This window comes from Hippocampus bargibanti, linkage group LG02, assembly GCF_051943395.1.
Source record: "Hippocampus bargibanti isolate YZ-2025 linkage group LG02, ASM5194339v1, whole genome shotgun sequence".
NCBI lineage: Eukaryota > Metazoa > Chordata > Actinopteri > Syngnathiformes > Syngnathidae > Hippocampus > Hippocampus bargibanti.
In genome coordinates, this window is record NC_142735.1 from 35,484,354 (window position 1) to 35,504,115 (window position 19,762).

The window sequence follows — 19,762 nt, forward strand, 5'->3', positions numbered from 1 at the left end:
TGGCTATCTATTAGCTAGCTAGTTAGCTTCCTATCTATCTGAGTTACTTCCGGGTTGAGTGAACGCTGGCGCATGTGGCTGCCCCTGCTCACCCACAGAAAAAAAACATATCCTGTGACTGTAAAGTGACCTTGAGAGTTTTGAAAGGTGCTTATAAATGAATTCCAAAAATTTTCCAATGGTACCCTACTCGTGAAGATCTGCCAAAAATTATGATAGTTTAAACTAATAAAGAACTCGGTCACAGATTTTCATTGTTTTAACTGTGTAATTACAGGCAGAGAGCCGGTTCTTTTGGGGCGGCTCACTGAAAAAGAGCTGGCTCATTTGGCTCCTCAGTTTGTTTTTTTGTTGCTTAAATTCACCAACTACCAAAAATCATGTAAAATTATGTGAAAAATGAATTACTCATGTTAAAAAAAATGTCAAATATTTGTATTGATATGGCTTGATTTATATGTGCACAGAGAGCATCTACTAACTTTCACTTTCCTTGTGGTTACCCTGGTCTGATGATCGGCTGTCACTCATTTGCTTTTCATATTAATAATGCCATTATTCCAACTCGTAAAAAAAAATATAATAATTGAATAATAACAGCATAATGTGATAACATTTGTCCACCTCACTGCTGCGTGTGTCTGTAATTCTCCCATCCCTCCTCTACCACGGATATCGACCAATCACGTGCGGCTTTAACCGAAGACTGGGGGCGGGGAATAGAGGACATAAAAAGTCGGCTCTTTGTTAGGAATCGGCTCTCTTCGTCCACTTCAGAGATCCGGCTCGTTCGCGAACGACACATCACTCGTAAGGACGGAAGCGGAAAAGCGGCGGCGGAAATCCTTTCACTGTTGATGAATCCTTTCAACATACAAAAAAAAAACAAACATGGAAAGCCCGGAGTTAACGTTTACTTTAGCCTATGCAGTTTTCTCCCTGTGCTTCGTCTTTACGCCCAATGAGTTTCGTTCGGCCGGGTTGACCGTCCAAAACCTCTTTTCTCATCGGTTGGGAAGCGAAGAAATGGACTTCGTACAGTACCACGTCAAGAGGAGTAGCACAACTATCCTTGTTCACTCCGCACTTCCATTCGGTACAAATTACAAACTTTTGAGTCAAACTTGTCAATATATTTAGCATATTGGCCTGCTACAAACACTACGAGCTTGCCCCATACTTGTCAACCGGCCGTATTTTGCCGTAATCTGTACGATATTTGCACATTTTTAGTTTAAAAGTGTACGGTATACAAGAAAGTTTGTATGGGAAACGCAAAAATTGTTAAATATAATTTTGAGATATTTTTGATTCCGTTTTCGTCATTAAATATTTGCAGTCATGTTAATGATAACAAATATCGCTACTCGTAAAAAAAAAAAAAAAGCGAAGTCGACCACCGAGAAAACAAGTCCGTGCGAAAATTCGCGAGAAGAAACAAAAGTTCCGAGAAGACAAGTTCCGGTCAAGTGGAATTTAAAAATCAGTTAAATTAAACATTTCACTGTGTTATTTTTCAGCGTAGAATCATTCATATTTTATAATAATAATAATACATTTTATTTTTAGCGCCTTTCAAAGCTCTCAATGACACTTTACAGTCACAGACAAGCATAGGTACTATAATAAATAAAATACAATCGCAAATAGAATACAATAAATAAAATACAATTATAAATAGAAACAAGAGAAAGAGCTACACAGAAAATGCAATGTTAAATAGGTTTAAGTGGGTAGGTGGGTTTTGAGATGGGATTTGAAGCTGGGAAATAGAATTGATGTTATGAATGTTGGGAGGAAGTGAGTTCCGGAGTTTGGGGGCAGAGCAGCTGAAAGCTCTGTCCCCGATCGTGCTGAGACGGGCACTGAGGGAACAAGAGGGAATAGAAATTTGAAGATGGTCAGATGGGGGGGCCAAGGTTCTGGTATTATACATCGTAAGATTACAAATTCAAATTCTTTTTTTTTTTACCACAAGCCACAATGCTCTACAACAAATAGCATACTTGATTATTGCTAGAAATATGTTGTAACTTGTCAAAAGTATTCATGTTTACATGTGAAATTTATTTCATAAAATTGCGCAATATTATTATTATTAGTAGTAGTAGTATTATTATAAACAGATTCATAAGCGCCTTTCAAAACTAATAAACTAATAACTAATAGATAATAGATATAATAGAATAACTAGCTAACTAGCTTTCTATCTATTTGAGTTACTTCCGGGTTGAGTGAACGCTGGCGCATGTGGCTGCCGCTGCTTACCCACAGAAAAAACTTATCCTGCGACTGTGAAGTGACCTTGTGAGTTTTGAAAGGCGCTTATAAATGAAATGTATTATTATTATTATTATATAATTCAATATGTATGTATTGTACTGTATTTTGGACAGCTGTCCTCATTTCAAGCTCATAACTCCAGACCCACACAATTTAGGAATTAACTGTTTTTTTGTTATTATTATTATGAGTATGATTATTATTATTATAAATGATTTCAAAATAACTGGAATTTTAAGACTTAATATTCACAACAAGCAGCAATTTGCAAGATGAAGAATACCTCAATCCATTTTTTTTACCAATCCCTATTAATGCTTACTGTCAAAGTAAACCTCAACAAAAGGCGCGTGTGGCTGCCGCTGCTCACCCACAGAAAAAAAACCTTATCGTGTGACTGTAAAGTGACCTTGAGAGTTTTGAAAGGCGCTTATAAATGAAATGTATTTTAATTTTAATTGTTATGTTTATGTTTATTTTTTTTTTATTTGTTTTCATTTTTTTTAATGTTTATTTTTATGTTTATTCTATTTTTATTTTTATGTTTATTTTTACGTTTATTCTATTTTTATTTTTTGTCATTTTTAAATTTTTATTTTTAATGTTATTTTCATTTTTATTCTTTTTCTATTTTATTTTATTTTATTATTTTTAATGTTATTTTTATTTTTTTATTTTTTTAATTTTTATTTTTATGAGTCACTAATAAGACAATACACATTTTTGTAATCATATAAAGAGAGAGCTTACATTGATACTTGTGTTGTATACTATGACTGACTGACATTTGGGAGAGCGGAGGAAAAAACAACAATATTTTCAACTTTTAAAGTTAAAACAGATTATTTTCTGACAGACAGTGTATTGTAGGTGTTCAAATACCTGATTTAATATTGACTATTTTCTTAAAGTCGACTGCTGTTGTCTATCTATGCAGGTTACTACATGGGGATGTGTTTGGTTGATCCGGACAAACATCTGCTAAACATTGAGCAGGTAGGTCGCCTGTTTTTCTGAACAGATGATCACAGGTCGCACGACTGGAATGACAAACAACCACATTCATACCGAAAGGACAAAGTGGCCTTCACGAGTGCTCCTTCTGAATCAATCCACTAGAGGGTGCTGTTGGCCACGAAATAACTTTTATTACATTTAAGAAATACAGTGAGACCTCGGTTTACGAAGCTTTTGGCTTACGAACTTTTCGCTTTACGAACGTTACATTTATGAAAATTTTACCTTGGCATACAAACTATTTTTCGGGATACACACGGAGCTGCCACAATGAGTGACGTGCCCGTTCTAACAAGAAAATGGCAGCCCATTTTTTTTTTGTTCTCTATTCCCCGCCCCCAGTCTTCGGTTAAAGCCACGTGATTGGTCAAGAACGCAGCAGTGAGGGGGAGGGTGGGTTACAGACAGAGAGAGAGTGAGGCCGTTCTCCCAAAAAGAAAATGGCAGCTGACTTTTTTTGTCCTCTATTCCCCGCCCCCAGTCTTCGGATTGGTTGCCCCTGCTCACCCACAGAAAAACTTTATCCTGTGATTGTAAAGTGACCTTGAGAATTTTGAAAGGCGCTTAGAAATGAAATGTATTATTATTATTGTTATTATTATTATTATTATTATTGATGGTTATGATGATCATTATGATGATGATTATACTATTATTATTATTATTCTTATTATTCTTATTATTATTATTATGCTTATTATTATTATTATTATTATTATTATTATTATTATTATTGATGATTATGATGATTATAATGACTATGATCATGATGATGATTATTATTTTTTATTGTTATTATTGTTATTATTGTTATTGTTATGATTATGATGATGATTATTATGATTATTATGACTATGATGATGATAATTATTATTTTATTGTTTTATTTTTATTTTGTTCTTATTATTACTATTATCATTATTGATGATTATTATGACTATGATTATGATGATGATGATTATGATGATGATTATTACTATTATGACTATGATTATTAATATTATTATGTTATTGTTTTATTTTTATTTTGTTCTTATTATTTTTAAAATTATTATTATTATTATTATTGATGACTATGATGATTATTATGGATACATAATCATGATTATTATTATGATGATGATTATTATTGTTATGATTATGATGATTATTATGACTATGATGATGATGATTATTTTATTCTTTTTTTTTAATTTTTTTGTTCTCATTATGTTTTAAATATATTTGTAAATTATTATTATTATTATTATTATTATTATTATTATTGTTGTTTTTGTTGTTACTACTACTACACTACTACCATACATCAACTGCATGCGTTGTGATGTTCTTTGCCACTAGATGAGTCGCAACTGGATGCTGTTTGTTGTCGTCTCTGCGTGCATCATGTTGGCCTGCTGGATCGTCATCTTCCACTGGTCCCGCCAAGGCTGGCGCAAGCATCCCATCAGCAAAGCTCTGCAGGCCCACGTGCGTCCTCCTTATTCAAACTGGGGCTCGGTGGCCAGCAGCATCAATACAGAGTTCAGACGCATTGACAAATTTGCCACGGGAGTACCTGGAGCCAGAGTTATTGTCACCGACAGCTGGGTGTTGAAGGTCTGTTTGCATGTCTTTACGGGTTTTTTTTCCCCTCTCAATGTCTCTTACAGGACAACCGACACACTCCGGACAAGTTGTGTCCATAATTTGTAAAATGGCTTCAAATGACTTCTACTGAGCGTATTTTACAAAGATTCCATCGCATATTAAAACTATATTTAACCTTTTAAGACTCGCGCTGTATATTCCGGAAGTCTTGTTTTTGACTTGGTGACGAGTCCGTACGTGACGTCACTGAAGGAACGCCCCTGACCGAAAAAAAAGGACACATTGTAGCAGTCCTTCCATCACGTCAATGCTTGTTTGGTCTGAAAACCTCGTGTTGCACCAAAAAGCCGCCACAAGAGGGCGACCAAGCTCCATGGAAGGAATTTATCAACCTATGGAAACGGGCTGATTAATTCCTTACAGAAGCTTGGACGCCATCTTCTGCCTCTTTTTGGGTGATAAATTTCCCCCCAATGTTGCCTCAAAATGGCACGGAAGGACTTCTTTAATCGATTGCAAACATGTATGCTTTCCTCTTCAGAACTATTTGAATCTTATTCATAACTGGATGAGTAACAAGAAAGCATCTTCTCCCAATCTGAAGCCATTGTTTTGATTCTCCAGCAATGCAAGACGTCTTGGCGTGACGTCACGAACTGGGGGCGGGACCTTCTGAAACAGGCCACTTCCTGTTTCAATTTAAAGTACTTTTTAGACACTTGAAGTCATTTTTATTGGTGTTTTGCATTTGAATAAAAATATCATACTGCGTGTTTTGGGTATTTTAGATGCTATTAAACGTTTTGTCTGATGTCAGTTAGGGAACAAAAAAGTGACGTCGGTTGTCCTTTAATGGACATCCGACACCTCCGGATAACGTTCGAAAACCAAAAACTTCGTAAACCGAGGTATCACTGTAGTATTTTGATATGGTATTAAAGGTACTTTTCTTGTGAGCAGGTGACCACCTACCACGTCTACATGGCTGCGCAGAGCGATTGTCACGTGACGGTGACGGAGTCTCGGCAGCACCAGCTGAGTCCTGACTCAACCGCTCCCATCCAGCTGCTCACCTTGCGAGTGCACAGCATCAACCCTTTTGTTCGACCATTTGATATTCGGTACAGCTAATCCAAAACTATTACCGTATTTTATGCACTATAAGGCCCTTGGGATTATAGTGTGTGTTAGGTGAAAAGTTTGTATTCCAAACATTTATTTCCCATAAGAAACCATTAAAATGAGAATAATCCGTTCTCCAGTCCCCATAAAACATCATTTTCTACGAAATAAGCCTTAAAACTACACAAAATAGACCTTATTTTATGTATAATAAATGTGCTATTGTATTGTAATTAAAGAAATAAACTGTACTGTATAATAAAGTCGTTTTATTGACCATTGTGATGTAGTTGTTAATGGATGGTAGCAATGGTCGACTTAGCGTAATGGTACTGGGACAACTAAATCACACAAACTAACACCTCATTGGTGTTTTTCGATGATCTTCTGCTCGACCGTAATTTTATTTTGTGTACTCTTTTTCGGTCGCGTAATAGCAAAAGCACTCCCCTCGATAACAAACCACATCTGCACTCAAAGGAAGGTGGTGACAAAAACTAGTCCGGCAGCCACCGTGGCGCTGTTTGACCGTGTGGTTTGGTGGTCATCCGCCGAAAACTAGTTCGTTAGGCAAGACTGTATGCTCGCGAATTTAATGTTTGTGAAGCGAAAGGTTCGTAAGCTGAAGTATCACTGTATAACAAACTTATTTTAAAACGGTATTCATGTATAAGGCTATCTGTCTGTCTGTCTGTCTCTCCACCTGTCTATTAGCTGTCTATTACCTCTCTGGTCGCTATCTATTAGCTGTCTATCGATTTACTGTCTCTTAGCTAGCTAGCTTTCTATCTATTAGCTATCTATTAGCTAGCTAATTACTTTTAGCTAATTTATAATAATTTAATAATTTAGCTGTAATAATAAATAATAATATATAATATATATAAATAATATTTATAAATAAGTAATAATAAATAATAAAAGCTAGCTATAATAATAATAATTTAGCTAGCTAGCTAATTAATTTTAAACTAGCTATCTTTTAGCTAGCTTTCTATCAGATATCTATTAGCTAGCTAGCTTTGTATCTATTAGCTAGCTAGCTTTCTATCTATTAAATATCTGTTAGCTACCGAGCTTTGTATATATTATCTAGCTAGCTAGCTTTCTATCTATTAGCTGTCTATTAGCTAGCTAGCTTTGTATCTATTTGAGTTACTGCCGCTGCTCACCCACAGAAAAACATATCCTGTGACTGTAAAGTGACCGAGAGAGTTTTGAAAGGCGCTTCGAAATGAAATTAATGATTATTATTATTATTATAAGGTGCACACCAAATGAATGAAAAAAGCTTTCCAAATATAATGTATAAATCCATAAATATAAGGCGCTACAGTAGAGGCGGTGCCAATGATTTTTTTCCCCCGTCGTCCTAACGGACACTGGGATTTTGTCCATTTTTGTGGCGACCCATGTGCAATTTTGTTATTTTCTTCTCCCCAGGTTGAACTCGACAGAGTATGCCGAGCTCAGGGAGAAGCTCCACGCACCCATCAGGAACGCCGCTAATGTTGTGATTCACCAAACAATGAGTGAACTTTTTCTGGAAACGTTCCAAGCTCACGTGGACCTCAACCAGTCTTACTCGCTCCCCACTGGACAGGTAGCGTGAGTCGCCACAGCTCGGAGACGTTTTGCTCAAATCAAAGCAGAAACAAGGTCACCTAGCTAGCGTCCATCGTTTGTTGTGCATACGCAGGAGGTGGAACCGTGTATTGGTTGTATGCAAGTGCCAGCGACCACCAAGCTGGTCAGACTCTGTCATGTCGATGGTAAGGAATTGTTTGTCGATACTGCTTGTATGTCTGTGTAAGCTCTCAGTCGTACAGGAGTGAGTGGTCCATCGATGAAAAGGTTTCTTCAGCCGTCATCTGTACTTCTTTGAAGGTGTCGGACGTTTCGCTTCTTATCCATGAGGCTTCGTCAGTGAACTAAAGTCTTTTACCGGTAGTTTCTGCCCTATATATACATCCCTACTGTCCAGACGTGGCGGTGCCAGACTCTGCTATGATTGGTCCCTGAAAATACATGGTTTGAAAGTGGAGTAAAAGAAGCTAGTTTCATAAAACAACAAAATCCTTCACTAAATCGACATGGTCGATTTAGTTCGTACAACAGACTTCTTAGGCAACATAGGATTAGTTATGCTGATGAGGTGATACCAGAGCAAATGAGGCAATCAGGCCAGTCATCAGTCAGGACAATAGAAGCTATCAGTGGAGCCGCAGGGATTAGTCCTCTGCTCCCCCCAACCTGAGAGCAGGGACCAATCATAGTAGAGTCTGGCACCGGCACGTCTGGACAGTAGGGATATATATATATATATATAGGGCCAAAACTACCAGCAATATTCAATAAATTTTAAAAATACGGTCTTGAGATTGTGGTCGTAAATCGGGTTGGTCGTAAGTCGAGTTGGTCGTAAGTCAGATGTTACCTGCATATTGGTTTACATGTCGTTTTAACGACAGCTGAAGCTGGAACAAAGCGCAAACATAAACATTTACGACCAGTACGGGTGGTTGTAAGTCGAACTGGTCGTAAGTCGGATGTTACCTGTATATTAGTTTATATATCGCTTTAACGACAGCTGAAGCTGGAACAAAGCGCAAACATAAACATTTACGACTAGTACGGGTGGTCGTAAGTCGAACTGGTTGTAAGTCAGATGTTACCTGTATATTGGTTTACATATCGTTTTAACGACAGCTGAAGCTGGAACAAAGCGCAAACATAAACATTTACGACCAGTACGGGTGGTTGTAAGTCGAACTGGTCGTAAGTCGGATGTTACCTGTATATTAGTTTATATATCGCTTTAACGACAGCTGAAGCTGGAACAAAGCGCAAACATGGAAAATTACGACCAGTACGGGTGGTCGTAAGTCGAGCTGGTCGTAAGTCGGATGTTACCTGTATATTGGTTTACATATCGTTTTAACAACAGCTGAAGCTGGAACAAAGCGCAAACATGGAAACTTACGACCAGTACGGGTGGTCCTAAGTCGAACTGGTCGTAAGTCAGATGTTACCTGCATATTGGTTTACATATCGTTTCAACGACAGCTGAAGCTGGAACAAAGCGCAAACATAAACATTTACGACCAGTGCGGGTGGTCGTAAGTCGAACTGGTCGTAAGTCAGATGTTACCTGTATATTGGTTTACATATCGTTTTAACGACAGCTGAAGCTGGAACAAAGCGCAAACATGGAAACTTACGACCAGTACGGGTGGTCGTAAGTCGAGCTGGTCGTAAGTCAGATGTTACCTGTATATTGGTTTACATATCGTTTTAACGACAGCTGAAGCTGGAACAAAGCGCAAACATAAACATTTACGACCAGTGCGGGTGGTCGTAAGTCGAACTGGTCGTAAGTCAGATGTTACCTGCATATTGGTTTACATATCGTTTTAACGACAGCTGAAGCTGGAACAAAGCGCAAACATGGAAACTTACGACCAGTACGGGTGGTCGTAAGTCGAGCTGGTCGTAAGTCAGATGTTACCTGTATATTGGTTTACATATCGTTTTAACGACAGCTGAAGCTGGAACAAAGCGCAAACATAAACATTTACGACCAGTACGGGTGGTCGTAAGTCGGATGTTACCTGCATATTGGTTTACATATCGTTTTAACGACAGCTGAAGCTGGAACAAAGCGCAAACATGGAAACTTACGACCAGTACGGGTGGTCGTAAGTCGAACTGGTCGTAAGTCGGATGTCACCTGTAGTTGTGTTTACGCGCGGAACTGCTTTCTTACGTAGGAGCTGACGGTGAGCCCGAGTGTGAGCAGTGTTTCTGCAGACCCATGTGGTGTTTGTCTTGCCTGGGCCGATGGTTCGCCAGCCGCCAAGACCAGCAAAGACCCGAGACCTGGTTGTCCAGTCGAGTCCCCTGTCCCACCTGCCGAGCCAAATTCTGTATATTGGATGTTTGTTTGGTCCACTGACACACAAGCGCACGTGAGTCCCACTTCTGGGGGTTTCGAGAAGATTACCCTATTTCCTGGTGTATAAGGCGCACCGACCGGAGTGTAAGCCGCACCCCCGATGAATGGTGTATTTTCAAACTTTTTCCATATATAAGGCGCACCGGACTATAATGAGTACTTTTAATCAATGACAGTAGTTGCCAAACCTGTTGCGCCTCAATATTACTGTATTTTACGGTGTATAAGCCGCACCAAGGTATAAGCCGCACCCCCAATGATATTGTGTTTTCAAACTTTTTCCATGTATAAGGTGACTATAAGGAGTGAATGACAGTAGGTGCGAGACATGTTGTCGCTCAATATTACTGTATTTTACGCGGTATAAGGCGCACCGGAGTATAAGCCGCACCCCCCATTATGGTGTATTTTCAAACTTTCCATATATAAGGCACATCCAACTATAAGGAAGACCTGCAATGAATGACAGTAGTTGCCAAACCTGTTGTGCCTCAATATTACTGTATTTTCAGGTGTATAAGGCGCACCACCAACAATCGTGTATTTTCAAACATTTTCCATATACAGTAAAGTCTCGTTATATCGATATTCAAGGGAGTCCGAAAAAATATTGATATAACCGGGACTATCGATATATCCGACCCTGTTTGCATGTAATTTTCTCCGTGCGTGCATAGAAGTAGTATCGATATAACCGGGACTATCGATATATCCGATATCGATATAACCAGACTTTACTGTATAAGGCGCACCAGACTATAATGAGTACCTTTAATCAATGACAGTAGTTGCCAAACCTGTTGTGCCTCAATATTACTGTATTTTCCGCCATATAAGGTGCACTGAAAGAAAGAAAGCCTAAAGAAAGAAAGAATAAAGAAAGAAGAAAAAACAAAAGAAAGAAAGAGAAAACAAAAGAAGGAAAGAAAGAAAAAAGTAAATAAAGAAAAAAACGAAAGAAACAAAGAAAAAAAGAAACAAAGAAAATAAAGAAAAAAAGAAACAAAACGAATGAGAAAGAATGTGAAAGAAAGAAAGAAAGAGCGAAACAAAGAGAGCGAAAGAAAGAAATAGAAAGGGAGAAAGAGAGAGAAAGAAAGAAAAAAAGAAATAGAAAGAGAAAAAGAGAAAGAGTGAAAGAAAAACAAAAGAAAGCAAGAAAAAGGAAGGAAAGAAAGAAAGCATAAAGATAAAAAAGAATAAAAAAAGAATAAAAAAGAAAGCGCAAAAGAAAGAGCGAAAGAAAGAAAGAAAAGAAAGAGCGAAAGAAAGAACTAGAGAGAAAGGGAGAAAGAGAAAGAAAGAGTGAAAGAAAGAGAAAACAAAAGCAAGAAAAAAGAAGGAAAGAAAGAAAGCATAAAGATAAAAAAGAATAAAAAAAGAAAGAATAAAAAAGAAAGAGCGAAAGAAAGAAAAGAAAGAGCGAAAGAAAGAACTAGAGAGAAAGGGAGAAAGAGAAAGAAAGGGAGAAAGAGAAAGAAAGAAAAAAAGAAATAGAAAGAGAAAAAGAGAAAGAGAGTGAAAGAAAAACAAAAGAAAGCAAGAAAAAAGAAGGAAAGAAAGAAAGCATAAAGATAAAAAGAATAAAAAAAGAAAGAATAAAAAAGAAAGAAAGCGCAAAAGAAAGAGCGAAAGAAAGAAAGAAAGCATAAAGATAAAAAAGAATAAAAAAAGAAAGAATAAAAAAGAAAGAAAGAGCAAAAGAAAGAGCGAAAGAAAGAAAGAGCGAAAGAAAGAAAAGAAAGAGCGAAAGAAAGAACTAGAGAGAAAGGGAGAAAGAGAAAGAAAGAGCGAAAGAAAGAGAAAACAAAAGCAAGAAAAAAGAAGGAAAGAAAGAAAGCATAAAGATAAAAAAGAATAAAAAAAGAAAGAATAAAAAAGAAAGAGTGAAAGAAAGAAAGAGAAAACAAAAGAAAGCAAGAAAAAAGAAAGAAAGAAATAGAGAGAAAGGGAGAAAGAGAAAGAAAGAAAAAAGAAATAGAAAGAGAAAAAGAGAAAGAAAGAAAGAGCGAAAGAAAGAAAGAGTGAAAGAAAGAATGAGAAAGGAAGAAAGAGAAAACAAAAGAAAGAAAAAAGAAAGCATAAAGAAAGAAAGAAAGATAGAGAGTAAGAAAGAAAGAGAATGAGAAAGAAAGGCCACACAACACAAACTGTCCACTTTAATTATTTTCCTTTTCAGTTCTTATGTTGTAAAATACAATCTTGTCTTTTATTATTTATCAATTCATATTTGTGAATTAACATTAAGAAACCAGGAAGTTGTCTTTTGGTAGTGCATCAGAAAAAAAAGGGACAATTGTCTTGGAAATACCATCAATCTTGTTGATGAAGAAAAATCGTTCATATTTATTATTCATATTTATATTTAGTCACCATTATCTTCAATCTAGTCAACCAATCGAGTTACATCATCATGACAACAACAACAAAAAACAAAACAAAATATCTGTTACATTTACAGTACAGCGATACCTCGGCTTACCAACGCTTTAGCTAACGAACTTTTCGCTTTACGAACATCAAATTTGCGAGAATATAATCTCGGCATACGAACTAGTTTTGGGGAAACACACACCGCGCCACCGTGGCTGGCGTACTAGTTTTCCACACCCCAATTTTTCCGAGTGCAGAAGTGGTTTGTTATCGAGTGGAGTACTTTTGCTGAAGAGGACACAAAAGAAAAATTATGGGCACCTGGAAACGGATTATTCTCATTTGTAATGGTTTCCTACGCGAAATTAATGTTTGGAAGACACACTTTTCACCTTACACTTTCTAGGAACCAATTAAGTTCGTAAGATGAGGTATATTTTGTGTAGTTTTCAGGCTTATTTCGTAGAAGTTTATGTTTTATGGGGACCTGGAAACAGATTATTCTCATTTGTAATGGTTTCCTATGCGAAATGAATGTTTGGAAGACACACTTTTCACCTTACACTTTTTGGGAACCAATTAAGTTTGTAAGCTGAGGTATATTTTGTGTAGTTTTCAGGCTTATTTAATAGAAAATTATGTTTTATGGGGACCTGAAAACGGATTATTCTCATTTGTAATGGTTTCCTATGGGAAATTAATGTTTGGAAGACACACTTTTCACCTTACATTTTCCGGGAACCAATTAAGTTCGTAGGCTGAGGTATATCTTGTGTAGTTTTCAGGGTTATTTAGTAGAACTTTATGTTTTATGGGGACCTGGAAACGGATTATTCTCATTTGTAATGGTTTCCTATGGGAAATTAATGTTTGGAAGACACACTTTTCACCTTACATTTTCCGGGAACCAATTAAGTTCGTAAGATGAGGTATATTTTGTGTAGTTTTCAGGCTTATTTAAAAGAAAATTGTTTTATGGGGACCTGGAAATGGATTATTCTCATTTGTAATGGTTTCCTATGGGAAATTAATGTTTGGAAGACACACTTTTCACCTTACACTTTCTGGGAACCAATTAAGTTCGTAAGCTGAGGTATATTTTGTGTAGTTTTCAGGCTTATTTAGTAGAAATTTATATTTTATGGGGACCTGGAAACGGATTATTCTCATTTGTAATGGTTTCCTATGGGAAAGTCTTGTTTGGAAGACACACTTTACACCTTACACTTTCTGGGAACCAATTAAGTTCATAAGCTAAGGTATATTTTGTGTAGTTTTCAGGCTTATTTAGTAGAACTTTATGTTTTATGGGGACCTGAAAACGGATTATTCTCATTTGTAATGGTTTCCTATGGGAAATTAATGTTTGGAAGACACACTTTTCACCTTACACTTTCTGGGACCCAATTAAGTTCGTAAGCTGAGGTATATTTTGTGTAGTTTTCAGGCTTATTTAATAGAAAATTATGTTTTATGGGGACCTGAAAACGGATTATTCTCATTTGTAATGGTTTCCTATGGGAAATTAATGTTTGGAAGACACACTTTTCACCTTACATTTTCCGGGAACCAATTAAGTTCGTAAGCTGAGGTATCACTATATTTGTTACTTCAATAAAAAAATGCTTTCAAAGTACTTCTATGGAGCGGCTCGGTGGTTCAGTGGTTAGCACGTCAACTTTGCAGTGCCGAGGTTCTGGGTTCTCATCTCTGTGTGACCACCAGTTCAGGGTGTCCTCTCGCCTATACTGCCTGAAGATACCTGGGATAGGCTCCAGGACAAACCCTCGCGACCTTCATAAGGATTAAGCGATCCGGAAAATGGACGGATTCATGTATTCACATGTCCTTAATACATGATTAAAACTGCTCGTGGATGCTGTTCGTGGCTCTGATTGCATCGCAATGAAATTGTGTCTTGTGCATGAGGAGAGAAACTTCAAACATCCTCTGTCATCCTTCCGACCTGTGGAGATAAAAATCACAGAGATCAGTCGAAACAAAATTCGCTAAAAACATTTCGAGGCGCAACTCAACAAGCAGCAAATTGAATGATTGCAAAAGTGTGCACACCCTGGATGACTTTTGCATTTGTGTCACGATGGAGCCCAAAAAAAAGACGGCAGGAAGGAGGAGCTTGGTGTAAATTTGACAAATTGTATTCAATAAAGTCAGCAGGAACAAAATCGCAAACAAAATAGTTATCAAAACAGAAAGGTCCAAAGTAGTAAACAAAACCAGTAAAACATGACAAGACGAAACAAACCTGTATGACTAGTCTTGTGAGGACCAATAACATTTTATACCATACGTAGTGAGGATATTTTTGACAAGTAAGGACCTTTTGGCCGCTCCTCACAAGTTTTTCATTCTAAAGGCTTCTAGATGGTCTATATCTGCATCTGTTAAAGTTTCCGAGAGGTCCTCACAAATTCACTCAAAATGATTTTTTTTTGTGTGTATTTTCATTTCACTTGGATACACACACTTTTTACACACTGTGTGTGTGTGTGGTTAATGAGAGGGAAAAGTTCATACCTCAAAAAGCCAAAGGATGTTTTAACCAAATTCACTACAGCGGTGAGGACTTTGAATGTACCCATTCAGAGACCTCACTCCTGCTGTTATTTCAGTTTCAAGTCCACTTTTTTATTTCTTTGTTTTTAAAGAAGTTCAAGTGGGAAATAAATGGGCTGACATTTAGTCTTCAAATGGAACACAAGTTCTTCTCGAAAACTATCAGATACTGTGGTCCTCACTCCTTATCTGGAGGTATCCGGACCTCACAAACAGGAATGTGTGTGCATGTGTGTGAAAGGGAAAAGTTTCTACCACAAAAAAAGTAAAATGATGTTTTAACCAAATTCACTACAGCGGTGAGGACTTTGAATGTACCCATTCAGAGACCTCACTCCTGCTGTTATTTCAGTTTCAAGTCCACTTTTTAATTCTTTGTTTTTAAAGAAGTTCAAGTGGGAAATAAATGGGCTGACATTTAATCTTCGAATGGAACACTAGTTCGTCTCTAAACTTATCGGCAACGGTGGTCCTCACTCCTGATCAGGAGTTATCCGCACCTCACAAAACATTTGAAACAGGAATGTGTGTGTGTGTGTGTGTGTGTGTGTGTGTGTGTGTGTGTGTGTGTGTGTGTGTGTGTGTGTGTGTGTGTGTGTGTGTGTGTGTGTGTGTGTGTGTGTTCTCAAAGTCCCAGACACCAGATGTTTAGAGTGGAAGGGAAGTGGAGCTGGCGCCACCAAGGGCAGAGGGCAGTGAAAAGGCACGCGAACTGAAACCACACAAAACACACACACACACACACACACACACACACACACACACACACACACACACGCGCACACACACACTTGGCACATTCCCCAGCAGCCTTTGCAACACATTCCCCCGCTCGCTGTGGCTCTCCGAGCCATCTGCTCCGGCATACTTTGAAACAAGGAGAGGAAAAACATAGTCATCATCACTTTGTCAGACGGCAGCAGCTGCTGGAAAGACAGCAAGACACCAGGGTGGGTGTGTGTATGTGTGCGTTTTTGTTACATGGTGGGGACAAGGTGTGTGTGTGTGTGTGAGATTTGCCCTGTGGGAACCCAATTTAAAACATGAAAAACATATTTATGACATCCATGAAAAAATTGAGCACATGCTCTCTCAGATATCACTTTGAAATGGCATATTTCTTTAGTTTTTTTCCATGTTTTTGCTGCCTTGTGGGGACTAGGTATGTGTGAGATTTGCCTTCCGAAAAAAATATTTATGACTCTCATAAAAATGTGATTTTAGGGAAAAAAATTGAGCACATACTCTCTCAGATATCACTTTGAAATGGCATATTTCTTTAGTTTTTTTCCATGTTTTTGCTGCCTTGTGGGGACTAGGTATGTGTGAGATTTGCCTTCCGAAAAAAATATTTATGACTCTCATAAAAATGTGATTTTAGGGAAAAAAAATTGAGCACACATGCTCTCTCAGATATCACTTTGAAATGGCATATTTCTTTAGTTTTTTTCCACGTTTTTGCTAACTTGCGGGGACAAGGTGTGTGTGTGTGAGAGTTGCCCTGTGGGAACCCAATTTAAAAGATAAAAAAATATTTTTGACTCTCATAAAAATTTGATTTTAGGGAAAAAAAAAATCGAGCACATGCTCTCTCAGATATCACTTTGAAATGGTATATTTCTTTAGTTTTTTTCCACGTTTTTGCAACCTTGTGGGGACTAGGTATATGTGAGATATGCCCTGTGGGAACCCAATTTAAAAGATAAAAAAATATTTTTGACTCTCATGAAAATTTGATTTTAGGGAAAAAAAAAATCGAGCACATGCTCTCTCAGATATCACTTTGAAATGGTATATTTCTTTAGTTTTTTTCCACGTTTTTGCAACCTTGTGGGGACTAGGTATATGTGAGATATGCCCTGTGGGAACCCAATTTAAAAGTAGACAAAAATATTTATGACACTCATAAAAATTTGATTTTAAGAAAAAATAATTGAGCAATGCTCTCATATATCACTTTGAAATTGCATATTTCTTTCGTTTTTTCCTCGTTTTTGCTGCCTTGTGGGGACTAGCTATGTTCGAGATATGCCCTGTGGGAACCCAATTTAAAAGTTGAAAGAAATATTTGACACTCATAAAAATTAGATTTTAGGGAAAAAAAAAATCGAGCACATGCTCTCTCAGAAATCACTTTGAAATTGCATATTTCTGTAGTTTTTTGTCCAGGTTTTTGGTTACCTTGTGGGGACTTCATGAATCATGTCTCTCTCACACACACACACACACACACAAATGTTTTTGTAACATGGTGGGGACTAGGTGTGTGAGAGATTTGCCCTGTGAGAACCCAATTTAGAAGATGAAACATGTTTAGGACACTCATAAAAATGTGATTTTAGGAAACATAAAATTGAGCACATGCTCTCTCAGATAGCACCTTTAAACGGCATATTTCTCCTTTTACTTTTTTTCAGGCGTTTGGTTACCTTGTGGTGACTCTCATGTGTGTGTGTGTGTGTGTGTGTGTGTTTTTGTATGTGTGTCTGTGTGTGTGTGTGTGTGTGAGAGAGATGAGGAGTTGAGTGAGTGTCTGGCAAGAATTATATGGGGTTTTTTTTTTTCGCAGAGACACTAAGTCTGCGTACACAGCAAGCAGGAAAACACACTTTTGTTTCTTTTTTGGTTCCATGCCATCATTGGCTTCAGGAATGCGAACAAGCTTACAGTATACACTGATGATTGTATAGTGTGTGTGTGTGTGTGTGTGTGTGTGTGTGTGTGTGTGTGTGTGTGTGTGTGTGTGTGTGTGTGTGTGCGTTTCTTTTCATGTAATAAAAAGCAGCACTTAACTCCATCGGTCCCCTCAGGTCATAATGCGTCTTTTTATTCTTTTTTTTAACTCATTCACTGCCATTCACGAATGTACTCAGTAATTGAAAATATGACATAAAGCGCCATTCCCTAATTTTTGGGGGTTTTGTTTTTTTTCATGCTTGGGTGCCAATAAAGTACTGGCCGTGGCCTCTGGCAACGTTTTATTTTCTTTTCCACAAGGGGGCAGCATTTCAAATACATTGTTGTTTCTTCAGCTGTCATCTTGTACTTCTTTCAAGATATAGGACGTTTCGCTTCTTATCCAAGAGGCTTCGTCAGCAAACTAACATTTTTGCTGGTAGTTTCGGCTCTCTCTCTCTCTCTATATATATATATATATATATATATATATATATATATATATATATATATATATATATATATATATATATATACTACCAGCAAATTTTTTGCTCGCTGACGAAGCCTCTTAGATAAGAAACGAAACGTCCGACACCTTCAAATTTGTACAGATGACGGCTGAAGAAACCTTTTCATCGATGGACCGCTCCTTTACGACTGAGAGCTTACACAGACATTGCGTTGTTGATTAATGCATGTGCGAATGAAGGCCCACCTTCCTCTTCTTGCTGCGACCTTCAGCCTGCAAGGTCCTGGTGCACTGCTCCACACACTGAGAGAAGCTTTGACTGCCACGGTCCGGACTGAAGTCCACTTCGGCCAACTGAGACAAAGACAGGATGTAGTTGCACGCTATCCGTAATATCGCTAGCTTGGATAGCTTCTGCCCATAAGAGTAGCAAGGCACCTGTCATGAAATCGTCAAAACAGGAAGTCAGCAACAAGTAATAATAATCATCATAATACATTTCATTTCTAGGCGCCTTTCAAAACTCTCAAGGTCACTTTACAGTCACGGGAGAAGTTCTTCTGTGGGTGAGCAGCGGCAGCCACACGCGCCATCGTTCACTCAACCCAGAAGTAACTCAAATAGACGGAAAGCTAGCTAGCTAGCTTGAGCTAATATATAGCTAATAGACACCTAGCTCAAGTTACAGCTAATAGATTGCCATGCAAGTACATTTATTTAATAATAATCATCATAAATTTCATTTCTAAGCGACTTTCAAAACTCTCAAGGTTACTTTACAGTCACAGGATACGTTTTATTCTGTGGGTGAGCAGCGGCAGCCACACCCGCCAGTGTTCACTCAACCTGCAATAACTCAAATAGACAGAAAGTTAGCTAGCTAATAGATAGCCAGAGAGAAAGCCAATAGCTAGATAGCTAATAGATAGCCAGCTAGGTAGCCAGCCAGATAGCAAGCTAGGTAGCCAGCCAGATAGCAAGCTAGGTAGCCAGCTAGATAGCAAGCTAGATAGCCAGCCAGGTAGCAAGCTAGGTAGCCAGCCAGATACCCACCTAGATAGCCAGCTAGATAGCCAGCTAGGGAGCAAGCTAGATAGCCAGCTAGGTAACTAGAAAGCTAGGTAGCCAGCTAGATACCCACCTAGTTAACCAGCCAGATACCCACCTAGATAGCCAGCTAGATAGCAAGCTAGATAGCCAGCCAGGTAGCAAGCTAGGTAGCCACCTAGATAGCCAGCTAGGGAGCAAGCTAGATAGCCAGCTAGATAGCCAGCTAGGTAACTAGAAAGCTAGGTAGCCAGCTAGATAGCCACCTAGATAGCCAGCTAGATAGCCAGCTAGGGAGCAAGCTAGATAGCCAGCTAGGTAACTAGAAAGCTAGGTAGCCAGCTAGCCAGCTAGATACCCACCTAGTTAACCAGCCAGATACCCACCTAGATAGCCAGCTAGATAGCAAGCTAGATAGCCAGCCAGGTAGCAAGCTAGGTAGACACCTAGATAGCCAGCTAGATAGCCAGCTAGGTATCTAGCTAGATAGCTAATTATTGATATAATAATACTACATTTCATTTATAAGCACTTTTCAAAACTCTCAAGGATATGAAAAGCACCAAATGTAGTGCGTGTGGTGACTTGTCACCTGTTTCCTCAAGGCCTCAAAGGCCGCACTAATGGTGTGCACTCGGGTTCTTTCACGG

The 19,762-nt window shown here is 38.0% G+C and overlaps 2 protein-coding genes across 3 annotated transcripts in view; one reads left to right on the forward strand and one right to left on the reverse strand.

Moving 5' to 3' along the window:
* The first annotated feature begins 798 nt into the window (after nucleotides 1-798).
* Nucleotides 799-17,999, forward strand: tmem129 (transmembrane protein 129, E3 ubiquitin protein ligase). 2 transcript variants are annotated; one of them, XM_088991172.1, is made up of 8 exons: nucleotides 799-1,096; nucleotides 3,221-3,279; nucleotides 4,642-4,899; nucleotides 5,851-6,011; nucleotides 7,456-7,615; nucleotides 7,712-7,784; nucleotides 9,783-9,980; nucleotides 15,549-17,999. In XM_088991172.1, exons 1-7 carry the CDS (start codon nucleotides 892-894, stop codon nucleotides 9,965-9,967), a joined length of 1,101 nt encoding a protein of 366 aa, XP_088847298.1. In that variant the 5' UTR covers nucleotides 799-891; the 3' UTR covers nucleotides 9,968-9,980; nucleotides 15,549-17,999. The 2 variants fall into 2 exon arrangements, with proteins under 2 accessions (XP_088847298.1, XP_088847297.1); XM_088991171.1 differs by lacking the exon at nucleotides 15,549-17,999 and having other exon boundaries at nucleotides 800-1,096; nucleotides 9,783-12,283.
* Nucleotides 12,287-19,762, reverse strand: part of atoh8 (atonal bHLH transcription factor 8) — a 9,634-nt gene continuing 2,158 nt past the window's right edge. The window contains exons 2-4 of the mRNA XM_088991175.1: nucleotides 19,705-19,762; nucleotides 18,312-18,503; nucleotides 12,287-14,306 (exon numbers count right to left, since the gene is read on the reverse strand). The exon at nucleotides 19,705-19,762 is cut by the window's right edge and continues 98 nt beyond it. Of these exons, the coding sequence (XP_088847301.1) occupies nucleotides 14,280-14,306; nucleotides 18,312-18,503; nucleotides 19,705-19,762 (277 nt within the window). The 3' untranslated portion in view covers nucleotides 12,287-14,279. The remainder of the gene's footprint in view (nucleotides 14,307-18,311; nucleotides 18,504-19,704) is intronic.

Excerpts from the sequence above, each read along its gene's own strand:
- tmem129 (XM_088991172.1), top strand. The coding sequence starts at position 892 with ATGGAAAGCCCGGAGTTAACGTTTACTTTAGCCTATGCAGTTTTCTCC. Across the intron at positions 7,616-7,711 it reads ACTCGCTCCCCACTGGACAG|GAGGTGGAACCGTGTATTGG; the intron begins GTAGCGTGAGTC and ends GTGCATACGCAG. Across the intron at positions 7,785-9,782 it reads CAGACTCTGTCATGTCGATG|GAGCTGACGGTGAGCCCGAG; the intron begins GTAAGGAATTGT and ends TTTCTTACGTAG.